Genomic DNA, 22,198 nt, shown 5'->3' on the forward strand with positions numbered 1-22,198 from the left:
GGTTTTGTTGAGAACCCCAAACAGGTGGGAGGATGGAGTGGTGCTGAGATACAGTTGCGTATCATCAGCGTAACAGTGCAAATATTCTCATGTTTTCATCTCTGGTTTCCTGTCTATTTTGTAAATCTAGTTAACACACACTCTTATCTTCTATAGTATACAATAAACAAACCCATATTGTAGGTTCCATGCAAATTTAATTTGTTGAGTACTACTATAGGTCAATAGGTCAAACTAAAGAAAAAAAAGAACAAGGAAAGATCATTTGTATTTTTCATCAATTTATTTTGTACATGGACCAATGATTACTTAATAATACAAGTAGATACAGTAGGTCCACACTGCAGCTACACATCTGATGCACGAGGAGTTTATTCTGAGGCTGAAATGGGAAGGCTGGGTAGGACGCTGGTCCAGAAATGCACATGACGCATTCTCATCTTCTCTCTCACATAGGTTTTGTTCATATCATGATGGATCTCCACGTACTGGTATCCAGTGCTGGTGAACTGAGGCCAAGGAGTGGGCACACTCTGACCTCCTTTGTTGGGGTCCCTGTGGATACAATTGGGAAAGTGCAAAACATTTAAGACAGTTTTAGGTTTCTACTTGAATGACTAATTCAGGTCTGTTTGAATTCTGTGAATCTCCTATCTCTTGTATCTGCAGAAATGTTACCCAGTTTTGGCGAAGTTGGTCCAATAAGCGATAATGTAGCCAGAGACGTCACGGTGGCGGGGCCAGTACCCCAGTGGTGAGGAGAAAGGCTTTCCGAAAACGTACTGCAGATCATCAGCGTGGTCGGCTCCCATCCAGCTGGGGTAGGGCCTGGCAATGCCGCCCATACGGCTGGGCTCAGAGAAGAGGTAGGAGTAGGTCCGGCCGGTTCTTTGGTGAGGCAAGGAAAAAAAGGTATGTGACAATGACCACACAACAAAAAAATGCTTAGAAATCCACAAGTGCAGTTTTCAAAAGCGACAGTCGAAAATAGCACTAAAGTCTGTGAAGAGCACTTTAAGGACAATTTAAGGATTTTGGAGGTTACTAGGGACATGACCAGGGACTAGGAAATCCAAATTACGATGTGGAACAAAAGGGCTTTTAAATAATAGCATCCTCCGTATAATAAGATCGTATTCTCACTTTGCGTTGGCAGCATGAAGGTGAAGGGCAGCCTGAATAGGAACCAGGAAGATGTAGTCTGTTCCGATCTCCACCACAGTTTTCTTGATGGTCTCCCAGCTGGGTTTTGAGGCCCAATTTGAGGTGTATGTGGAATAAGCATTGTCCGCACCGGCCTTGCCCTTGTCCTTAGTGTACGCAGCCAGGAGCCTCTTCACATCCTCACTGCAACCAGGTTAGAAAATTAGAAACATACTAAACAGTTCTAACCAAATTATGGTATGTTGCTCTGGGAACAGAATCTTTAAAGTGACCAAATGGCTTAAACTCACATAGGGGTCTTCACCAGAGGGGAGTTGATCGTAGGAACATCTAAACCAGTGAAGAGGTGTCCGTCCATGTTGTTGACTCCAGCGATGTAATCGATGTCAGCCATATTGTTGAACAATTTGGAAGGGTCATCAGGAATGAAGTCCCCGTCGATCACAGGAGAGAGGGCCAGGTTGAATACAAGGGGGTCTGACAGAGGCAGATACAATGAGACATTACCATTCAGAGTACTAACTTGTATGCCTAACGAAAGTGGAATTCTGATTTCCCTTTTTCTAGATCTTGTATTGTTTTGCTTATATATGGCATGTGCTTAAGTGTGTTGAAGTATGCATTTTAGAGAACATTAGGCAGGGTGAGGCCACTAAGTGTTTGACGACAGCTTGTTATGTTAGGGCAACACTCACTAGCCAAATTTCCATCTAAATTTTGTGCACATTTTAATCAAAACAATGCAGAAGGAGTCAGCACAACAAGATGCTTTTTCCTCTCCATTGCTCTGGTAAAAAGCACCGACATGTCTGAACAGAAAATGTAAACTGTCTGTGGAGTGCAGCTTACGGTCAGGTGAGCTGGAAATACTGAGAGAGCCTGCCAGTGTAAGAACTGCGGGATCAGTCATCTTCAAACAGGGAGCCATTTTTTCATCGGTGGGGCAGTTGACCTTAATAGCAACCTGAGGAGAAATGTAAATCATGTTAAAAAGTGGAAACGGGCAACTTGTGGTGATGCTTCAACTGTGTTGGAGCTTGACGACGGCCAACCAACATTTCTGATGTGTCAGAAATTCAACTGAACGTTCGAGAGCAGTTGAGTGGCCATTATCGGTCTACCCTGCACCCTTTACACTCCATGGCAAACAATGCAACACCAGCTTTAAATTTCAGGGAACTATTCCATATAAGAAATAAAACATGTAAGTAAAGCTTTTGTATACCTCCTCAGCAAACCTGCGGGGGTTCTTCTTGATAGCCCATGGGCAAAGGACGACACCGCTCTGGGAGATGGCTCTCTTGAAAAGCCCTTTGTTGTGGGGACTGAGAGCCTGTGTGTGGATACAAAAATGTGGTTAGATACATACTAAGGCATTTTTATTAAATGTACTATATGGGCCATTCTACCAAATTGGTGCAAAATCAGGTTGGAACAGTTTTGAAATGTTGTATGTTTTTTCCCCAAAACTTTGTCCATATATATTTTGTACCATATCTAAATTACACATATCTAGTAAAAGAACCGTACATTTTTATATCGTATTTTCAGACTGTATTGGAATGTTCTTCCTCTACCAACAATAGTCACTACCGAAACATAGTATATACACTGTAGTAAAAAAAAATATTATATTAACCTGTTAAGATTGTTTTACCTTCCATTCTCTAAATAGTATTTTAACAAATATTTCTTCTATCACGATTAAATCAATGCAATTTAATTTGTAATCAAATTGCAAAGTTCAATTTATATAATTCATAAAAATCATAATGCAAACTTTCTTTGTAAAATGCATAATACTGATCATATTGATTCCAGAGTTGATGATTGTTGAAATGTAACATACATTAAACCAATCAGTATCATATCATTTTAGTTGATAATTCAATATACTTAATATCTTACAAATTATCCACTGTTTCGGTAGTGACTGCAGTATTTTGTTCTCAAAGTTGTATCATATTCCCTCAACCTCATTGCTTAATCTTAACTCAAAACATGCCTTATGTTGAAGTGTGAATGTTTGAAGCTACTGACCCAGAATCAGCACTTTAGTAACAGGCTGAAATAGAGGGGGGTGAGGCTAGAATTTGTTTGGTATTTTGAGCAAAACACTTCATAGACATAGACATCCTCTCTGAAGAACCAGCACCTTACCGTGGTAGAGAGGTTTGTGTGCCCTGATGAACCTGGGGGCTGTGTTGTCTGGAACCTTGTGTTCCTGGTAGGGTCTCCCATGGCAAATTGGTCTCAGGCAAGGGGCCAGACTAAGATTGGTTCAAAAGACCTCATGAAAGGAAAAACAAGAAGTGAGGATACCCGGCCCGGAGGAAGCCCGGGGTCCCCTTCTGGAGCCAGGCCCAGAAGGAGGACTCGTCGGCGAGCGTCTGGTGGCCGGGCTTGCCACGGAGCCCGGCCGGGCCCAGCCCGAAAAGGCAACGTGGGCAACACCTCCGCTTCTCCGTCCCGCGGGCCCACCACCTACGGGAAACATCGATGGGGTCGGGTGCGCTGCCAGACGGGTGGCAGTGAAAGCGGAGGGTCTCGGCGGACCAGACCCGGGCGGCAGAAGCTGGCTTTGGGGACGTGGAACGTCACCTCTCTGGGGGGGAAGGAGCCGGAGCTTGTGCGGGAGGTGGAGCGGTACCAGTTGGATCTGGTTGGGCTCACCTCTACGCACAGCGTCGGCTCTGGAACCTTACTTCTGGATAGGGGTTGGACTCTATTCTTCTCCGGAGTTGCTCAAGGTGTGAGGCGCCGGGCGGGTGTGGGGATACTCACAAGTCCCCGGTTAGGTGCTTCGTTGTTGGAGTTTACCCCAGTGGACGAGAGGGTCGCCTCCCTACGCCTGCGGGTTATGGGGGGGAAAACTCTGACTGTTGTGTGTGCTTATGCACCCAACAGCAGTTCAGAGTATTCGGCCTTCTTGGAGACCCTGGAAAGAGTCCTGTATGGGGCTCCTGAAGGGGACTCCTTAGTCTTGCTGGGAGACTTCAACGCACATGTGGGCAATGATGGAGACACTTGGAGGGGCGTGATTGGGAGGAACGGCCCCCCTGATCTGAACCGGAGTGGTGGTTTGTTACTGGACTTCTGTGCTAGTCATGGATTGGCCATAACAAACACCATGTTCGAACATAAGGATGCTCATAAGTGTACGTGGTACCAGAGCACCCTAGGCAGAAGGTCCATGATCGATTTCGTTATCGTATCATCGGACCTGAGGCCGTATGTTTTGGACACTCGGGTAAAGAGAGGGGCGGAGTTGTCAACTGATCACCATCTGGTGGTGAGTTGGGTCGAGTGGCGGGGGAAGCCTCTGGATAGACCTGGTAAGACCAAACGTGTAGTTCGGGTGAACTGGGAACGTCTGGAGGGGCCCAAGTTCAGGAGGCCTTCAACTCACACCTCCGGCGGAGCTTTTCGGGCATTCCTGTGGAGGTTGGGGACATTGAACCAGAGTGGTCGGTGTTCAAAGCCTCTATTGCCGAAGCCGCGGTGGGGAGCTGTGGTCTCAAGGTCTTAGGTGCCTCAAGGGGCGGTAACCCTCGAACCTCCTGGTGGACACCGGTGGTCAGGGAAGCCGTCCGACTGAAGAAGGAGGCCTTCAGGGATTTGTTATCCCGGGGGACTCCCGAGGCAGTTGCAAGGTACCGACAGGCCCGAAGGGCAGCAGCCTCATCCGTGGCCGAGGCAAAGCAGCGGGTGTGGGAGAAGTTCGGAGAAGACATGGAGAAGGACTTTCGGGCGGCACCAAAGTTGTTCTGGAAAACTGTCCGACACCTCAGGAGGGGGAAGCAGGGAACCATCCAAGCTGTGTACAGTAAGGATGGGACGTTGTTGACCTCAACTGATGGAGTGTTGGGGCGTTGGAAGGAACACTTTGAGGAACTCCTGAACCCGACAACTCCGCCCTCTATGTTAGAGGCAGAGCTGGAGTATGACGAGGGATCAACACCAATCTCCCGGGGGGAGGTCACTGAGGTCGTCAAACAACTCCACAGTGGCAAAGCCCCGGGGGTGGATGAGATCCGCCCGGAAATGCTGAAGGCTCTGGGTGTTGAGGGACTGTCATGGTTGACACGTCTCATCAACGTTGCGTGGAAGTCGGAAACGGTACCGAAGGAGTGGCAGACCGGGGTGGTGGTCCCCCTTTTCAAAAAGGGGGATCAGAGGGTGTGTGCCAATTACAGAGGCATCACACTACTCAGCCTCCCCGGGAAAGTTTACTCCAAGGTACTCGAAAGGAGGGTCAGGCCGATTGTCGAACCTCAGATTGAGGAGGAACAATGCGGATTCCGTCCTGGTCGTGGAACGACGGATCAGCTCTTTACTCTCGCAAGGATCCTGGAGGGGGCCTGGGAGTACGCTTATCCGGTCTACATGTGTTTTGTAGACTTGGAGAAGGCGTATGACCGGGTTCCCAGGGAGTTACTGTGGGAGGTGCTGCGGGAGTATGGGGTGAGGGGGTCTCTACTCAGGGCCATCCAATCTCTGTACTCCCAAAGCGAGAGCTGTGTCCGGGTCCTCGGCAGTAAGTCGGACCCATTTCCGGTGAGGGTTGGCCTCCGCCAGGGCTGCGCTTTGTCACCAATCCTGTTTGTAATATACATGGATCGGATTTCGAGGCGTAGTCGTGGGGGGGGGGGTCTGCAGTTCGGTGGACTAAGGATTGCACCACTGCTTTTTGCAGATGATGTGGTTCTAATGGCTTCATCGGTCTGCGACCTTCAGCACTCACTGGATCGGTTCGCAACCGAGTGTGAAGCGGCTGGGATGAGGATCAGCACCTCCAAATCTGAGGCCATGGTTCTCAGCAGGAAACCGATGGACTGTCCACTCCAAGTAGGGAATGAGTCCTTACCCCAAGTGAAGGAGTTCAAGTATCTCGGGGTCTTGTTCTCGAGTGAGGGATCAATGGAGCGTGAGATGGGCCGGAGAATCGGAGCAGCGGGAGCGGTATTGCAGTCGCTTTACCGCACCGTTGTGACGAAAAGGGAGCTGAGCCGGAAGGCAAAGCTCTCTGTCTACCGGGCCATTTTCGTTCCTACCCTCACCTATGGTCATGAAGGATGGGTCATGACCGAAAGAACGAGATCGCGGATACAAGCGGCCGAGATGGGTTTCCTCCGCCGGGTGGCTGGTGTCTCCCTTAGAGATAAGGTGAGAAGTTCGGTCATCAGGGAGGGACTCGGAGTTGAGCCGCTCCTCCTTCGCGTCGAAAGAAGCCAGTTGAGGTGGTTCGGGCACCTAGTTAGGATGCCACCTGGGCGCCTCCCTAGGGAGGTGTTCCAGGCACGTCCAGCTGGGAAGAGACCAAGGGGTAGACCTAGGACCAGGTGGAGGGATTATATCTCTTCGCTGGCCTGGGAGCGCCTTGGGATCCCCCAGTCAGAGCTGGTTGATGTCGCCAGGGAAAAGAAAGTTTGGGGCTCTCTGCTGGAACTGCTACCCCCGCGACCCGACCACGGATAAGCGGGAGAAGATGGATGGATGGACTTCATAGACATGTTTTTTATATATCTGAGACCTATAATATATGCCTAACAATAGTATAATAAGAGACCTTTAAAGTAACACACTGATTTTCAGACTTTAAAACACATGTATTTCAAAATGGTGGGATTTACCTGCTTACCATTCCATTTTGTCACTACCGAAACGATCATGTCAATTACCGAAACTTAACCATATGTTTCAGTAGTGACGATTCTAGCTCAAATTGAGCATAACTAAAGAATGCTACCAAGTACATGGCTAGCATACACGTCTTTGAATAGGTTTACACATATAAGAACCTAATACTTTGCATATAACCCCGAAAAAGTTTACTTAATTGAAGATAATATGTGTTCGGTAGTGATAATTCTTATGGTTACACGCCGATTTTCAGATATTGGAACAGATTTATATCAAAAGTATGGGATATAGCTACTTGTGGCTAAAAACCAGGCTCACCCATTGGCAGTGGCGGCCGGCCCATAGGGGCGCTAGGGGGGTATCTTGCCAGATACAAAATAAAAAATAAATATTAAATAAAAAAATATATATTTAAAAAATATATATTTTATATTTTAATTTGTAATGAACAAGGTAAATATCATACAATTAGTATCACAAAAATGTATAATCTACAATACAATCTCGTTTAAAATTGTGTTACGATGTAAGTTACTGATAAGTCACCTGTTTCCTGCCTGGCCTTGCCTATGGCATTAGTTTATCATTACGGGGCAGAGCCCCCGAGCGAAACAGCAGCAACCAGCAGGTTGCAAAAGTCTCAATAGTAAACTGTGCCGCCGAAACATAATTTCAGCCAATCAGCGCCGTCAAATATTTTGGTCACGTGGGCGCTCACGTTGGCGCCCATGTTGCTTACGTGCGTTGACGTGATTTGTTTTTTAGACTCGTGAGTAACCAAGGTGACGCAGTATTTGGATGAGAATGGTGTGCAGGTGGAGTCGCCGGAGCCTCGGTCCGCCCAAGAGCTACTCTCCAATCCTTTTGAAAGGAGAAGTTTGGGAGATAAATTGATACTTAAAGACCTTGGACCGGACCAACCCGATTTGTATATATCACAGCAGGCTCGTGAAAAAGACAAAACGTATCAACAAGGCTTCTCACATGGCTAGCTAGATGCAAACAGGTAAATGCTATCTTTTGTTTCACATGCTTGCTCTTCAAACAGCCGGGAACAGATACGATCTGTTCAGAAACTAGACAAAAGTTAAACAAGTACAAACCACAGACTGTCTGTGTCATGGAGAATACAGTCGCTGGTTTATTTATGTCTGTAGGCCGTTGTTGTGAGTGTGTACGGTCAGAGCATATATAGCGTTAGCTTAGCCAAGCTCCATTCAGGGAACAAGCATTCTAAAAGGTTTTTCGCCTGCCGTCTGTCTGCAGACGTGTCAAAGCATTAATTCATGGTTTTTACTAACCGGTATCAGTATGTTGTTACGTCGGCATCATTTAGAAACGTGTATTACAATTTAATCACGGTAAAATATGTTCATGTTGTTGTAGCTCCCGAGCCAGCGCGTCTTGTTTGAATGATGCGAGTAAACACAGCTGACAGCTGCGGTGAAACTCGAGCGACTAGAGCATGCGATAGGAGCGTTTAGAGCGAAGCGAATATTCGCATGGCGTCCGGTCTGAACGCAGCATTAAAGCGAGCTCCACGCTGCACTGGAAACGCGCCATTACATCACCAGAAGTCCTAATTTAAGGGGTCATTTGTCCCAAAAAAATGTTTTTACTCACTCTATCAATAGCCCCACCAAAAATATTTTCCACCAGCCGCCACTGCCCATTGGACTAAAACCCCTTGTGTTTCGGTAGTGACATGAAAACTGGGGAAATAATTTTTTTAGTATAGTTTTTTTATTAAAAAATTAAACCCACAATAAATCGAAATATTCCAACTTCTGTTTGAATGTTATCATAAAGATCTTCTAAATACACCATTGAACAAAATAAAATAAAATAAAATGTTTTAAGTGTTATTTACAGAAATTGAAATTTAGATGTCAGGGTTGGGGACAGCTACTTCCCAATAGAAAGAACCCTATATAAATGATGTTGTTGTATATATTAAGCTTATCACTATAATGCCTTATAAATAGACCATAACATATTCTTAGTAGATATCTATGTCTGAATAATTGTTTTGTTGAATAGTTTTTCTTGTCGTGGGACAAGAAAAACTCATTTGTACTAATTCGGTAGAATGCCCCATATATGTATTATCGATCAATCATTCCACACAATGGGGTGGACACTGACCTGGAAGTTAACACTAGCTCCACCTGCAGACTCTCCAAAGACGGTGATCCTGTCAGCGTCTCCTCCAAATGAGCGGATGTTCCTGTTCACCCAGGCAATGGCGGCGTGCTGGTCCCAGAGACCGTAGTTTCCTGACGAGAATCAAATGTTTCACTTAATAACGGAAGTTTAATGGTATGTTAAATTGGCAGGAAGGTCAACATTTATTCAGATCTGTACAATTTGTCACTTTTGAGAAAAAAAGCTGGCACCAACCAGGGAGGTCTGACTCTCCAGTGCTCAGGAAGCCCAAAGATCCCACGCGGTATCCCAGTGTCACCACGATAACATCTCCTCTGTCTGCAATCTCCTGCCCGCTGTACAGATAGTTTTCCAGGAAGTTAGCTCCCATCGAGCCTCCAGCCAGGAAGCCTCCGCCAAAGATCCAGACCATGACGGGCAGACCGGTGGACACTAAAAGACAGGGAATATTAATGCCATTCATAGAGTAGACCTAATATGGAAGACACTTTGTAGAGTTTTCTGTCTTTACCTGAGCGGCCGTGAGGAACCCAGATGTTGAGGTAAAGACAGTCCTCACTGCCTCTGGTATCAGTCATCAAAAGGTTCACCTGCATGCATCTGTTCCTGTACTCTGTGGCCTTCAGGACACCTGAGGACACACAGTGTTAGAGCAGGGGTAGGAACACTTTAAATCAGGTTCAAGCACTTTATGTCTGTAGTTGGTAAACATTATATTGCACACAAAAAACTGAAAATACCATGATTGGTATTTTCTTGTTTGATTTGTCAGTAACTTAGTTAAAATGTTGTTAAATTACATTATTAAAAATCATCATGGACTCCTCTTTCAAAGTGGGGCTCACAGGGGGCCAAGCTCAGTGTTACAGGAGCACTGGCCCCTGTTGGCCCCCCTTTAGAGCCACCCATGCGCAGGACAGCAACAAAGGATGATAGGATGATTTTATTTAATCTAATGCACTGCTGTAGATTAAGGGATTTTAAATAAACACAACATTTTACATCTATTACACTAAACATACACAGAAGTAATACTGCTCCACTCACCATCCCAGCCTGGATGACGTTTTGGTTTCTCAAACCTTCCCGGGATGTCAGCAAAAGGAATCCCCCTGAAGACGTCCATGTGGCGGCGGAAGCCCAGACGGATGTTCTTGCCCTGCACCATACCTCCATCTGTGTACACCACCCCGAGCTGCAGAAATCACACACAACATTCCTTTAATTTGTCCTTTTTTTACAGTGAAGTGTAACAATGAAAGTTGTCACAGATATATAATTACATTTTCTCCAATAAAATATACCTATCAGTGTTTGATGATTGAAAAATGATTAATACTCCTAAAGAAGTATTAAGTGAAGACTTGAATACTATTAAAGAGATACTGAAAAGAGTGAGAATATTATAATTGTGACACTTACAGAGGTCGCCGAGACCGTCTCCAGGAACACAGCAACAGCTACCAATATCCCAAGCTTCCACATCTTGATGGTGGGAACTAGGTTACCTGAGGTTGCCTGCCACTTTTATAGAGACCCCCTCCCCTACATGACGCCTGATCAGAAGGTGTTACATAACATGTAATATTGAACCGCCCTGTGTCCGAAGCACTTTCTTTGATACATTTTAGTGATGACTTCAAACACTTGTTTAACTAAATCACAATGTTTTTATTGATCACACATAAACCTTTCTGTGTTCTATGATGTAAAAGGATATTTGATTGGCTGAGCTTAACGTGGTTGTTACTTGTTACTTGTTATACGCTTTTATCCAAAGCAACTTACATACTCAATACTGTGGACAATCCCCACAGAAGCAATTTAGGGTGAAGTGTCTTGCCCAGGGACACAACGACATGCTGACGGCAGTGGGGTTTGAACCTGATCCGAACACCAAAGCACTAGGCCACTGCGCCACACGACAGTTGTTTTCTTATTAAATATAAAGTTGTACAACCTTAACTGCCAACATGCAAACTCCATTCATTGGACTGAGCCGATGGCCATGACTGAATCATCTTCGATTTCAATGTTGTTTTCATGCTCACTGTAGAACGTTTTTGTAAACAGAATATAAAGTAAAAGGTGAGAGAACACAGGCCCTTCACACTAATCCATTACACAAAACCCCAGATTGAGACTCAATTCGAAATGGTATTTCTGCCTAACGTCTAAGATATGGGGTTTGGTATTATAGGGCTGTAGAGACCAAAAAAATGCAATAAATAGCAATCTAGCTATTCCCCTAAAGGTTTATTAATTCCCATATTTGTAGCCTTTATTTAACCAGGTGAAAGCCCCTTGAGATCAAAATATCTCTTTTTCAAGGGTGACCTGCATATAGTGCCATATAAGTGACCTGCATATAGTGCCATATAAGTGACCTGCATATAGTGCCATATAAGAACATTTCCTGTTTACAATCTCTGTCGGGCCTTGCAGTTGTGTATCAGGAGGCCAGCTCTGCTGAGTTGACACAGCTGTGCAACAATCCACAAACAAGCTTCCTCATGGATGTGCCAAAAGCACCTGTACAGACTGGATTTGTTAATTTTTAACAGGGGGGGGGCAATCAGAGCGCTCCCCTGCTGCCACACCCCTCTACACACCCCCTGTACACACCTCCCACACAGTGGTGGCACTGGCGCCAGAGATTTTCTCTATGGGGTGCTGTGGGGTAGCTTGACGTTTCATAGAGGGTGCTCAAACATTAAGGGTTTCCCATTAATGCACCAGCGCTACAGTTGAATTTTCTACTGCAACACTCCCCACACACAGGGCCCTTCTCACTTCTCTTATTTTTCATTTCCTCGCTCCTCGGTCTCGGTATCACCGGAAGTTGATTTGTCTGCGCCATCTTGAGTAGCGTCCCAATGGCCTTATTTCTGCCAGAGGAGCGAGGAACGAGGAGCGAGGAGCGATAATGGAGGAACCACCAGACCATCCTTCGATGAAATCCTCAGACACTCGCCCCGCCCCCTTACTGTGTATCGCTCACTGATTGGACGATGCAGCCCATGCACTGATCTGATGCTTCTTGACATGAGAGCAGTTTCCCAGCGGAGTGAAGAAAACACATGAACCTCACGGGAGTCCCTCCTCAGTTTATACCGTGTTTTGTTTCAATTCATGTATCATTTAGTTACAAATATGTGATATATCTGAACAACAAAGTGGTCAAAAATCATTTTATTCATTTTTTGGAAACATTTTCATGATCGCTTTTTTCGTTTTACATTTTCATTTATTGTCATTTCCATTCAGTCAGTCATTAAGTGCTATTAAAATGTTAATGTGCTACATATCCAAACAAACAAACAAAATGTGCAATCCAATGAATGTTAATCTAACTGGGTTTTGATATATAATATATCTCTTTTTCTTCTCTCAATTATTTTATTTCTATTGTGCACTCTAATCAATATTAATCAAACTATTGTTCGTTTATACATTTTAAGAATGGCGTTTATCTTTTTTGAGAATGAGTTCTTATTTGATTTTATGTATTTGGGTCTACAACAGATGATACGTTTGTGTCAGTAAATGTGTACTAACAGAGGCGGGGGTGTTTGTGAACACAACGGGGACAGAGCTGCTGTCAGACGATCAGCTGTGCGGCGTCATCACAAACGGACGTCGCTTCACGTGACGCCCCGGAGGAAAGGACGTCCCATTTCTCTTAAAACTCGGCTGAAGTCGAATAGTCCATTTAGCTTAGGAACCTTCCTAAAGGAGTGAAATGACCCGGAAGTCCCTCAGTGGCAGCCATGATAAGTGCCGTTCGAATTCTCTAGAATGATGAGAATGATAGGAAAGGAGGTTTCAAACTTCCTCTATAACCTCCTTTAGCTTAGGAACCACTGGACCTCCCTAACCGACAGGAGAAGCGAAAATGCTGCCCCACAATGCCTTGCAGCCGCAGCATTTGCCGTCACTCAACAGTCGGCCGTTCACGGAAACAACCGATTATGACCGATAAATGATATCATGAAAGTTACGGTGCTTATTAAGCATTTTAAAACATAGGTGGTAAGTTGCCAAAGTGCTTTGTTTTGAACGTTCATCAGTATTATAATCAAAAAGAGAAATATGAACGTTAGTTTTTACTGAAATTATCAAATAAAGTCAACATTTCACAGTCTTTACTGAGCTGTGTGGAGTTTGTTCAACTTTTAAAAGATGTTTGAATGGTGATACACAGTGATAGATGTTAAGGACTAACGTTTATAATAAATACGTATTGATTTTAAGATCTTTAGTTCATACAATCATACGTATTGGGATCATTTGTATTCATGTGAACCGGAGGGAGAGGGTGACGAGCATAAGTTTCACTTTCCTTTTTTATTTCAATTCCAACTTTGGTCATGAAGAATATGTTTCTCTGTTGTCCGCGTTCATAAAGCAAAGCAGCAGCATCAGAGCACGGTGCAGAGTCTCTCGATGAGTTTACAGTAGTCCCTCCTTCTTATTAAACATCCATGTTGTAGTCCGCTGTATAGGAAACTGTGGTTTCCATAGTTTCCCCACAGCAGCAGACGCACATTCATGACGTCCGCTGGCGCATCATAAACACGTCGGATAGTGAAAGTGCATTCGGATTCTCAGAGGCTGAAGTCGAATAGTCCATTTAGCTTAGGAACCTTCCTAAAGGAGTGAAATGACCCGGAAGTCCCTCAGTGGCAGCCATGATAAGTGCCGTTCGAATTCTCTAGAATGATGAGAATGATAGGAAAGGAGGTTTCAAACTTCAATCAATCAATCAATGTTTATTTATATAGCCCAATATCACAAATGTTACATTTGTCTCAGTGGTCTTCACAGTGTGTACAGAATATCAGTATGACAATACGACACCCTCTGTCCTTAGACCCTCACATCGTACAAGGAAAAACTTCCAAAGAAAACCCAGTTTAAAGGGAAAAATGGGAGAAACCTCAGGGAGAGCAACAGAGGAGGGATCCCTCTCCCAGGACGGACAGACGTGCAATAGATGCCGTGTGTAAATTGAAAAGATAATACATTTGCAACATAGGTAGTCCAAATGTTTGGAAATGCATGTGTGTATAATAGGAAGATGAATCCACGAGGATATCCATCCAGGACCTATGATCCAGGACCACAGCCACGACTCAAGATCCAGCGCTCGCGATCCAGGACACAGGACCGCAGGATCATCCATGACTCCGGATCCCAGCGTATATAGACACCAAAAAGAAAGACATTTGGGGAAGCTGGGTTAATCGGAACATGAGAGTACACGGGTATAGACAGAGAGAAGGAAGAAGTAAGATGTCCCCCGACAAACTAAGCCTATATCAGCAAAACTAGGGGCTGAATCTAATCAGCCCTAACTATAAGCTTTATCAAAAAGGAAGGTCTTAAGCGCACTCTTAAAAACGGATAGGGTGTCTGCCGCCCGAACACAAACTGGAAGCTGATTCCACAAATGTGGAGCTTGATAAGAAAAGGCTCTGGCTCCCATTGTACTTTTAAAGATTCTAGGAACAACCAACAACCCTGCATTCTTGGAACGCAATGCCCTAGTAGGACAGTAGGGTATAATGAGTTCTTTAAGGTAAGATGGCGCCTGCCCATTAAGGGCTTTGTAGGCGAGAAGAAGAATTTTAAATTCTATCCTGTGTTCTATAGGGAGCCAGTGTAAGGCAGCCAGAACAGGAGTAATGTGGTCCCTTTTCCTAACGCTGGTTAGTACACGAGCCGCAGCATTTTGAATCAGCTGAAGCGACTTGATTGACTTCTTGGTACTCCCTGATAATAAAGAGTTACAATAATCCAGCCTAGAAGTAACAAATGCATGGACTAGTTTCTCTGCATCGTTTTGAGGCAAGATATGCCTGATTTTTGCAATGTTACGTAGATGGAAGTAGGCGGTCCTTGAAATTGATTTTATGTGGGCGTTAAAGGATAAATCCTGATCAAATATAACACCAAGATTCCTTACAGTCTCACTGGAGGCCAAATTAATGCCATCCATAGTTAGTATGTCTTTAGATAATTTGTTTCGTAGATTCTTCGGGCCAAGTACAATAACTTCAGTTTTGGTCGTGTTTAACATCAAAAAGTTTAAGGTCATCCACGTTTTTAAGTCCTTAAGGCAGTCTTGAATTTTATTTAGATGATTAATTTCATCAGGCTTGGTTGATAAATATAGTTGAGTATCATCCGCATAACAATGAAAGTTTACAGAATGATTCCTTATAATATTGCCTAACGGAAGCATATATAATGTGAACAAAATAGGTCCGAGCACTGAGCCCTGTGGCACTCCATGGCTAACTTTGGTTTGCGTGGAAGATTCATCGTTAACACGTACAAACTGAGAGCGTTCAGATATATAGGACCTAAACCAGCCTAAAGCAGTTCCCTGTATGCCAACTAAGTGCTCTAGTCTTTGCAATAGGATATCATGGTCGATAGTATCAAATGCAGCACTAAGATCGAGCAAAACAAGAATAGAGACAAGTCCCTTGTCTGAGGCTATTAGAATATCATTTGTGACTTTAACCAGAGCTGTCTCTGTGCTATGATGTGTTCTAAAGCCAGACTGAAAATCTTCAAATAAATCATTGTTTTTTAAGTAATCACACAACTGTTTTGCGACCGCTTTCTCAAGAATTTTTGAGAGGAACGGAAGATTAGAAATAGGTCTATAGTTGGCTAAAACCTCTGGATCGAGGTTGTGCTTTTTAAGAAGCGGTTTTATCACTGCTACTTTGAATGATTGTGGAACATAGCCTGATAATAAAGACATATTCATAATATTTAATAAAGAAGTGCTAATTAATGGAAAAACTTCCTTCAACAGCTTAGTTGGAATTGGGTCTAACATACACGTTGATGGTTTAGAAGAGAGAATCATTGAATGTAATTGTTCAAGGTTAATGGCTGAAAAGCATTCTAGTTTACTATCTAGTGTAATATTAGAACTTACGATTCCGGGAGCTGTTGATAACACTATACTGGTCGAAGGCAAGAGGTCATTAATTTTGTTTCTAAGAGTAACAATTTTATCGTTAAAAAAGCACATAAAATCATTACTACTGAGTGCTATGGGAATAGAAGGCTCAATGGAGCTGTGGCTCTCTGTCAGCCTGGCTACAGTGCTGAAAAGAAATCTTGCATTATTCTTATTCTCATCTATTAATGAAGAGTAGTAGGCTGCTCTCGCTTTACGCAGTGCTTTCTTATATTCATTGAGAGTAATATGCCAAATTAAACGAGATTCTTCAAGTTTAGTGGAACGCCATATCCTTTCAAGTTGTCTAGACTTTTGCTTTATTTTGCGGGTTTCGGCATTATGCCATGGAGCTAATCTATGTTGTTTTATTTTCTTCTTTTTCAAAGGAGCAACAGAATCTAATTTTATTCGCAGCGCATCTATAGCACTATCAACAACATGATCAATTTGGGGTGGTGTACATTTTGTATAAGTTTCCTCCCCTACATGCAGACATGCTATCGAGTTAAGTATTGGTTGAATCTCTTCCTTAAATGTGGCTATAGCACTAACAGATAGGTTTCTGCTGCAAGAGCTTTTGACTAATGCTTTGTAGTCTAGTAACAGTACTTCAAAAGTTACTAAGAAATGGTCAGATAAAGCAGGATTATGCGGTTCGACTAATAGTTGCTCAATTTCAATACCATAAGTCAGAACAAGGTCGAGAGTGTGATTATAACAGTGGGTTGGTTTATTTACACTCTGACAGAAACCAACAGAATCTAATATAGAGTTAAATGCAACAGTAAGGCTATTTTTATCATCGTCAACATGAATATTAAAGTCACCTACGATAATTACTTTGTCTGTTTTAAGAACCAAAGTTGATAAAAACTCAGAGAATTCTGATAAGAATTCTGAATAAGGACCTGGTGCACGATACACTGTAACAAATAAGATTGGCTGCAAAGTTTTCCAGGTCGGATGCGTAAGACTAAAAACGAGGCTTTCAAAAGAGGTATAATTACATTTTGGTTTAGTATTGATAAGTAAACTTGAGTCAAAGATTGCTGCAACTCCACCTCCTCGGCCCATGCCTCGAGCAATATGAGTGTTGACATGGCTGGGTGGAGTGGCCTCATTTATGCTGACATATTCTTCATGTCTCAACCAAGTTTCAGTGAGACAGCATATATCAATATTATAATCTGATATTAAATCATTTACCAATATTGCTTTAGATGCTAGAGATCTTATGTTTAAGAGACCACATTTAATCTTCCTGTTTTGTTGCACTGTAGTAGTTGTTACATTTACTTTTATTAGGTTATTATGTATGACACCTCTATTAGGTTTTACCTTAAATTGTCCTTGGGCAGACACACACACCGCTAATATTGGGTATTTTATTGGGTTCGGGATTCCTATGGGTGACTGCCTAGGAGAGAGCGCAGAGAAGCGTGTAAGACTGCGACTCTGCCTCCTGGTCTCAACTCCAGTTTGTCATGGATTACGTCCACAAAGCCCTGAAATGTTTGCCGAAATGAGATCTGCACCTTTCAAAGTAGGGTGAATGCCGTCTCTCTTAATCAGACCAGGTTTTCCCCAGAAGGCTGTCCAATTATTTACGAAGCCCACATTGTTTGCTGGGCACCACCAAGACAACCAGCGCTGAAATGATGACATGCGGCTATACATGTCATCATTGATCAGATTGGGGAGGGGACCAGAGAAGATTACGGTGTCCGACATTGTTTTAGCATAACTACACACCGACTCCACATTAAGTTTTGTGCATTCTGATTGGCGTAAACGAACATCATTACCACCGACGTGAATAACAATCCTACTGTATTTATGTTTATCTTTAGCCAGCAGTTTAAGATGCGCCTCAACGTCGCCCGCTCTGGCCCCCGGAATGCATGTGACTGTGGAGGCTTCGGTCTCTAAATTCACGTGTCTCATAATAGAGCTACCAATAACCAGAGTTGGCTTCTCAGCGGGTGTCTCGCTGAGTGGGGAATATCTGTTAGATACGTGAACGGGTTGGTGGGGACCTGCGGGTGTCGCGTTATGCCCCTTCTGAACAGTCACCCAGCCTCCCTGCTGCTCGGGAGTTGCCGGGGGACGGCTAAGAGGAGCTACATTTTGCCGGTCCGCACATGCTAACATGGGCTTTACTTTAACTGAGTTACTTTCTAAGATGCGGAGCCGGGCTTCTATGGCTATGATTCCCGCCTCCAACCTAACAACTATACTACATTTAACACATGTATCCTTACCAGTAAGGGAGGCCGGGAAGTAACCAAACATGAGACAGGAAGAGCAGGAAATAGCACCAGAAGGTGGGGAAAGAGCCATGGCTAGCTATCAAGCTAAAGTAGCTACCGTTAGCAAACCCGAAAAGAGTGTAGGCAACTGTGGAGTTACAGTCGCTAAGAGAAGGAGAGTTGTGAGTGCTTAAGCTGTAGTAACGTGTGATTACAACGTCAGGCAGTTGCCGTGATCAAGCGTTTTAAAACGATCGATTAAGTTTAAGTTAATAAGCTATCAGCAACAGAACAGGCACACGGGATACCCGGAGATGAAAACAACAACAACCGGAAGTTACAACGTGCAACGTGCTCACCGCAATAGGTTCCTCCTTCCGCTCACTTCCTTTATAACCTCCTTTAGCTTAGGAACCACTGGACCTCCCTAACCGACAGGAGAAGCGAAAATGCTGCCCCACAATGCCTTGCAGCCGCAGCATTTGCCGTCACTCAACAGTCGGCCGTTCACGGAAACAACCGATTATGACCGAGAAATGATATCATGAGAGTTACGGTGCTTATTAAGCATTTTAAAACATAGGTGGTAAGTTGCCAAAGTGCTTTGTTTTGAACGTTCATCAGTATTATACTCAATAAGAGAAATATGAACGTTAGTTTTCACTGAAATTATCAAATAAAGTCAACATTTCAGTCTTTACTGAGCTGTGTGGGGTTTGTTCAACTTTTAAAAGATGCTTGAATGGTGATATACACAGAGATAGATGTTAAGGACTAACGTTTATAATAAATACATCTGTATTGATTTTTAGATCTTTAGTTCATACAATCATACGTCGTATTGGGATCATTTGTATTAATGTGGACCGGAGGGAGAGGGGGACGAGCATAAGTTTCACTTTCCTTTTTTATTTCAATTCCAACTTTGGTCCTGAAGAATATGTTTCTCTGTTGTCCACGTTCATAAAGCAAAGCAGCAGCATCAGAGCATGGTGCAGAGTCTCTAGATGAGTTTACATCAGTCCCTCGTTCTTATTAAACATCCATGTTGTAGTCAGCTGTATAGAAAACTGTGGTTTCCATAGTTTCCCCACAGCAGCAGACGCAGAAAATGACGTCCGCTGGCGCATCATAAACACGTCGGATAGTGAAAGTGCATTCGGATTCTCTAAAGTACCGCAGTCTCTTCTCCTAAGTCCTTTTGAATTCTCCTATCCACTATCCCTTAACCCCGTGACGTTTCACTCAGAGGTCAAGGAATAGACGATAGGGTTAGAACTTAGGAGCTGATTTTTAAACTATCCGACTGCAGCCAAAGTACCGCAGTCTCTTCTCCTAAGTCCTTTTGAATTCTCCTATCCACTATCCCTTAACCCCGTGACGTTTCACTCAGAGGTCAAGGAATAGACGATAGGGTTAGAACTTAGGAGCTGATCTTTGGAATATTCGACTGCAGCCCTCATTTCCCTGCTTCTGGTGGTTTCCTTGCGTCCCTCCATGCTTCCCTGGTGGGAGGGACTAGTCGCAGGGAAACGACGCAAGTGAGGGACACAAGGAATCCATTTAACCGAAGTGAGAAGGACCCAGAGTGTTCCTGCGACTGTTACAATGAAGGCTCGGTAATCAGCTCACGTCATATAGGTGTAAGCAGGGGTCAAGTACTATTTTTATAAGTGGGGAGTGGACCTCACCTCCTCTAGGAGGGTCCTCACCTCCTCTAGTGGGGAAGATTTTTTTTTAAATATTGAAGTTAAAAGCATCAATCTGGTGCACTTGAAGAGCAAATGAAGAGATCTATGGATATACTGTATCTCTCAACATACATATGAAACAGAACTGTAAACAGATTTTCTATTTCTGAAGAAACACACTCCTTAATGTCAGTCTTGGTACTTTATTGACAAAGATGACGACACCCTGAAACAGAGCAATGCCGCAGGATAAGCTGACAAAGTATTACATACATGCATGTCATGACCAATACACATATATTAAATTACATATAATAAAGACACACTAAACAGTAGTGGAAACAGTCTGACATGAGTGAGTGGATGAACGTCTCAACTCGAGGCGGAGTGAATGAACAACATGTGAACTAAAATGGCCGCTAGGCACTACCGGGTCAAAGCACGGCATATCCGGGCAGCGACAGCAGTGACGCTGCCCTCTTGTGGCCGGCGATAAACTCTTCATCCCCCCCAGACCGGAAAGCTATGGGACGGAATAGGTTAACGGTCTAAATCCAGCTGCCGGACTCGGGCTCGTAACGTGCAGGCGGCCTCCTCACGCGGCCTGGCCGAGTAGGCTGGGGCAGCATCGGCGGCGACTGCGGCACCGGTGCGCCCAGGAAGGCACCCGTAGGAACGGTGAGGTCAGAGGACGCCTCACCGGCAGGTGCCGGTGGGGAAGCGCCCATAGCCGAGTCGCGGGGTCCAACAGCCGGCCGCTGAGCGATCCCCTGGGGCGTCGCCCAGCCCGGGTGGATAGGTGGGGGCTGATGGTCCAGAGCAGCGGGCGGTGGCAAGGGTGCAGCCGGCTGCTCACGAGCGCAGGGTGTGGCCGGCGTATAGACACGGAGGAAGCGCCGGTTGCGCAGTGTCAAACGTCCCGAACCGTCAACCCTGATCCGATACTGGTCGTGGCCCGGCGACTCCACCACGATCCCTGACCTGTCCCATTTATGGGGGCTCGGGCCTTGCTGGTTCTGGAGGAATACCCTTTCGCCGAGTACCAATGGGCGGAGCGGTCTTGAGTGAGTCCCCAGAGACTCGGTGGTACGGGACATACGGGTCCGAAGGGCGTCCTCCTTCGCCGCCCATGCCTCGCGCCATAGCAGGCGGATGTGCGGGTTCGAGAACTTCTCGAGGCGGTTCATGAAGGAGAGCGAGCCACAAAGGGGGCGGCCAAAGATGATCTGCGCTGGCGAGAGGTTGCAGTCGGGGTCAGGCGTGTTTCGCAGCTGCAGCATAGCACGCAGAAAGCGGTCCTGATCAAGACCGCCCGACGGGCCGGTGTTGGACATCAGGAGGCGCTTAGCGGTCTTAACCGCAACTTCTGCCCTCCCATTCGACTGCGGGAAGCTAACGGACGACACACGGTGTTTGACGTGCCATAAGCGGAGGAAGTCCTCAGTGTGGCTCGCCTTGAATTCCGGACCACCGTCGCTTGAGAGCTCCTCTGGTACGCCGAAGGTGGCGAAGAATGAACGGAGGTGTTGGACCAGGCCAGCTGAGCCCGCCAGGGCAGTACCCGCCGTAGAGCTCAGGACCTCTACCCAGCCCGAGAGACGGTCCCCGACAACTAGGTAGTGGCGGCCCCCATAGTCGAAGAAGTCAGCAAACACCGCCTCAAATGGCGTGGACGGGGGTGAGGACGGCAGGGGGGGTGTAGCCGCCTGTGACGGAGCATTGCGGTTGCAATCTGCACATCCGTCCCTGGTGGCCTGAATGTCCCCGGACATCCCGGGCCAGTAAACTATGGCTCGGGCATGCTGCCCCATCGCTGAGGTTCCCTGGTGGGTGGCATGGAGATGCTGAAGGACTCTCCCACGGAGGGATGGAGGGACCACGACGCGGTCCCGATAGAGCAGGACGCCGTCCTGTGCGTAGATGGACTCACAGACCGATGACAGACTCGCCAGGGCAGGGTCATTTACGTCAATCCCACCCTCCTGCTCGATGAGTTGGAGGAGGTGGCCGAGGCATCCGTCAGCTGCTGTCTCCCGTGCGAGGAGGGGCCAAGAGACGGCTCCGAGCTCCCGTGCGTCGTCGCGGATGGAGGCCATGAGTGCTGACTCCACGGCGTCAGGCCCGCTCGGCAGCCCCAATGAGAGGCCGTTCGCTGAGCCCGAGGGGGAAGGATGCCTCGAAGTGGCATCAGCGGCATAGTTGCTCTTGCCAGGCAGATGCACAATGTCAAAGCGCCATGGGAGGGTGCGCTGCTTGAGTCTAAACAGACGCGAGTTTGTGATCTCATCCAGCGTACGGTC

The 22,198-nt window shown here is 45.5% G+C and overlaps 1 protein-coding gene across 1 annotated transcript; it reads right to left on the bottom strand.

Moving 5' to 3' along the window:
- Positions 1-264: 264 nt before the first annotated feature.
- On the bottom strand, positions 265-10,458 carry LOC117456421 (bile salt-activated lipase-like). Its single transcript, XM_034096306.1, has 11 exons — positions 10,396-10,458; positions 10,021-10,168; positions 9,485-9,604; positions 9,208-9,405; positions 8,953-9,083; positions 2,390-2,497; positions 2,014-2,128; positions 1,455-1,641; positions 1,144-1,347; positions 679-888; positions 265-555 (listed from the first exon to the last, which is right to left on the bottom strand). The coding sequence occupies exons 1-11, from the start codon at positions 10,456-10,458 to the stop codon at positions 372-374; spliced, it is 1,668 nt and encodes a 555-aa protein (XP_033952197.1). The 3' UTR covers positions 265-371.
- Between the last annotated feature and the right edge of the window lie 11,740 nt (positions 10,459-22,198).

Source organism: Pseudochaenichthys georgianus, chromosome 12 (genome assembly GCF_902827115.2).
Source record: "Pseudochaenichthys georgianus chromosome 12, fPseGeo1.2, whole genome shotgun sequence".
In the NCBI taxonomy this organism is placed as follows: domain Eukaryota; kingdom Metazoa; phylum Chordata; class Actinopteri; order Perciformes; family Channichthyidae; genus Pseudochaenichthys; species Pseudochaenichthys georgianus.

What these genes read in the sequence shown, in the direction of transcription:
- LOC117456421 (XM_034096306.1), bottom strand. Translation starts at nt 10,458, where the DNA reads ATGTGGAAGCTTGGGATATTGGTAGCTGTTGCTGTGTTCCTGGAGACG. An exon ending in TATTTCCAGCTCACCTGACC is followed by an intron (nt 1,642 to 2,013) that starts GTAAGCTGCACT and finishes TGCCTCTGTCAG; the next exon opens with ACCCCCTTGTATTCAACCTG. An exon ending in CTTCATGCTGCCAACGCAAA is followed by an intron (nt 889 to 1,143) that starts GTGAGAATACGA and finishes GCCTCACCAAAG; the next exon opens with AACCGGCCGGACCTACTCCT.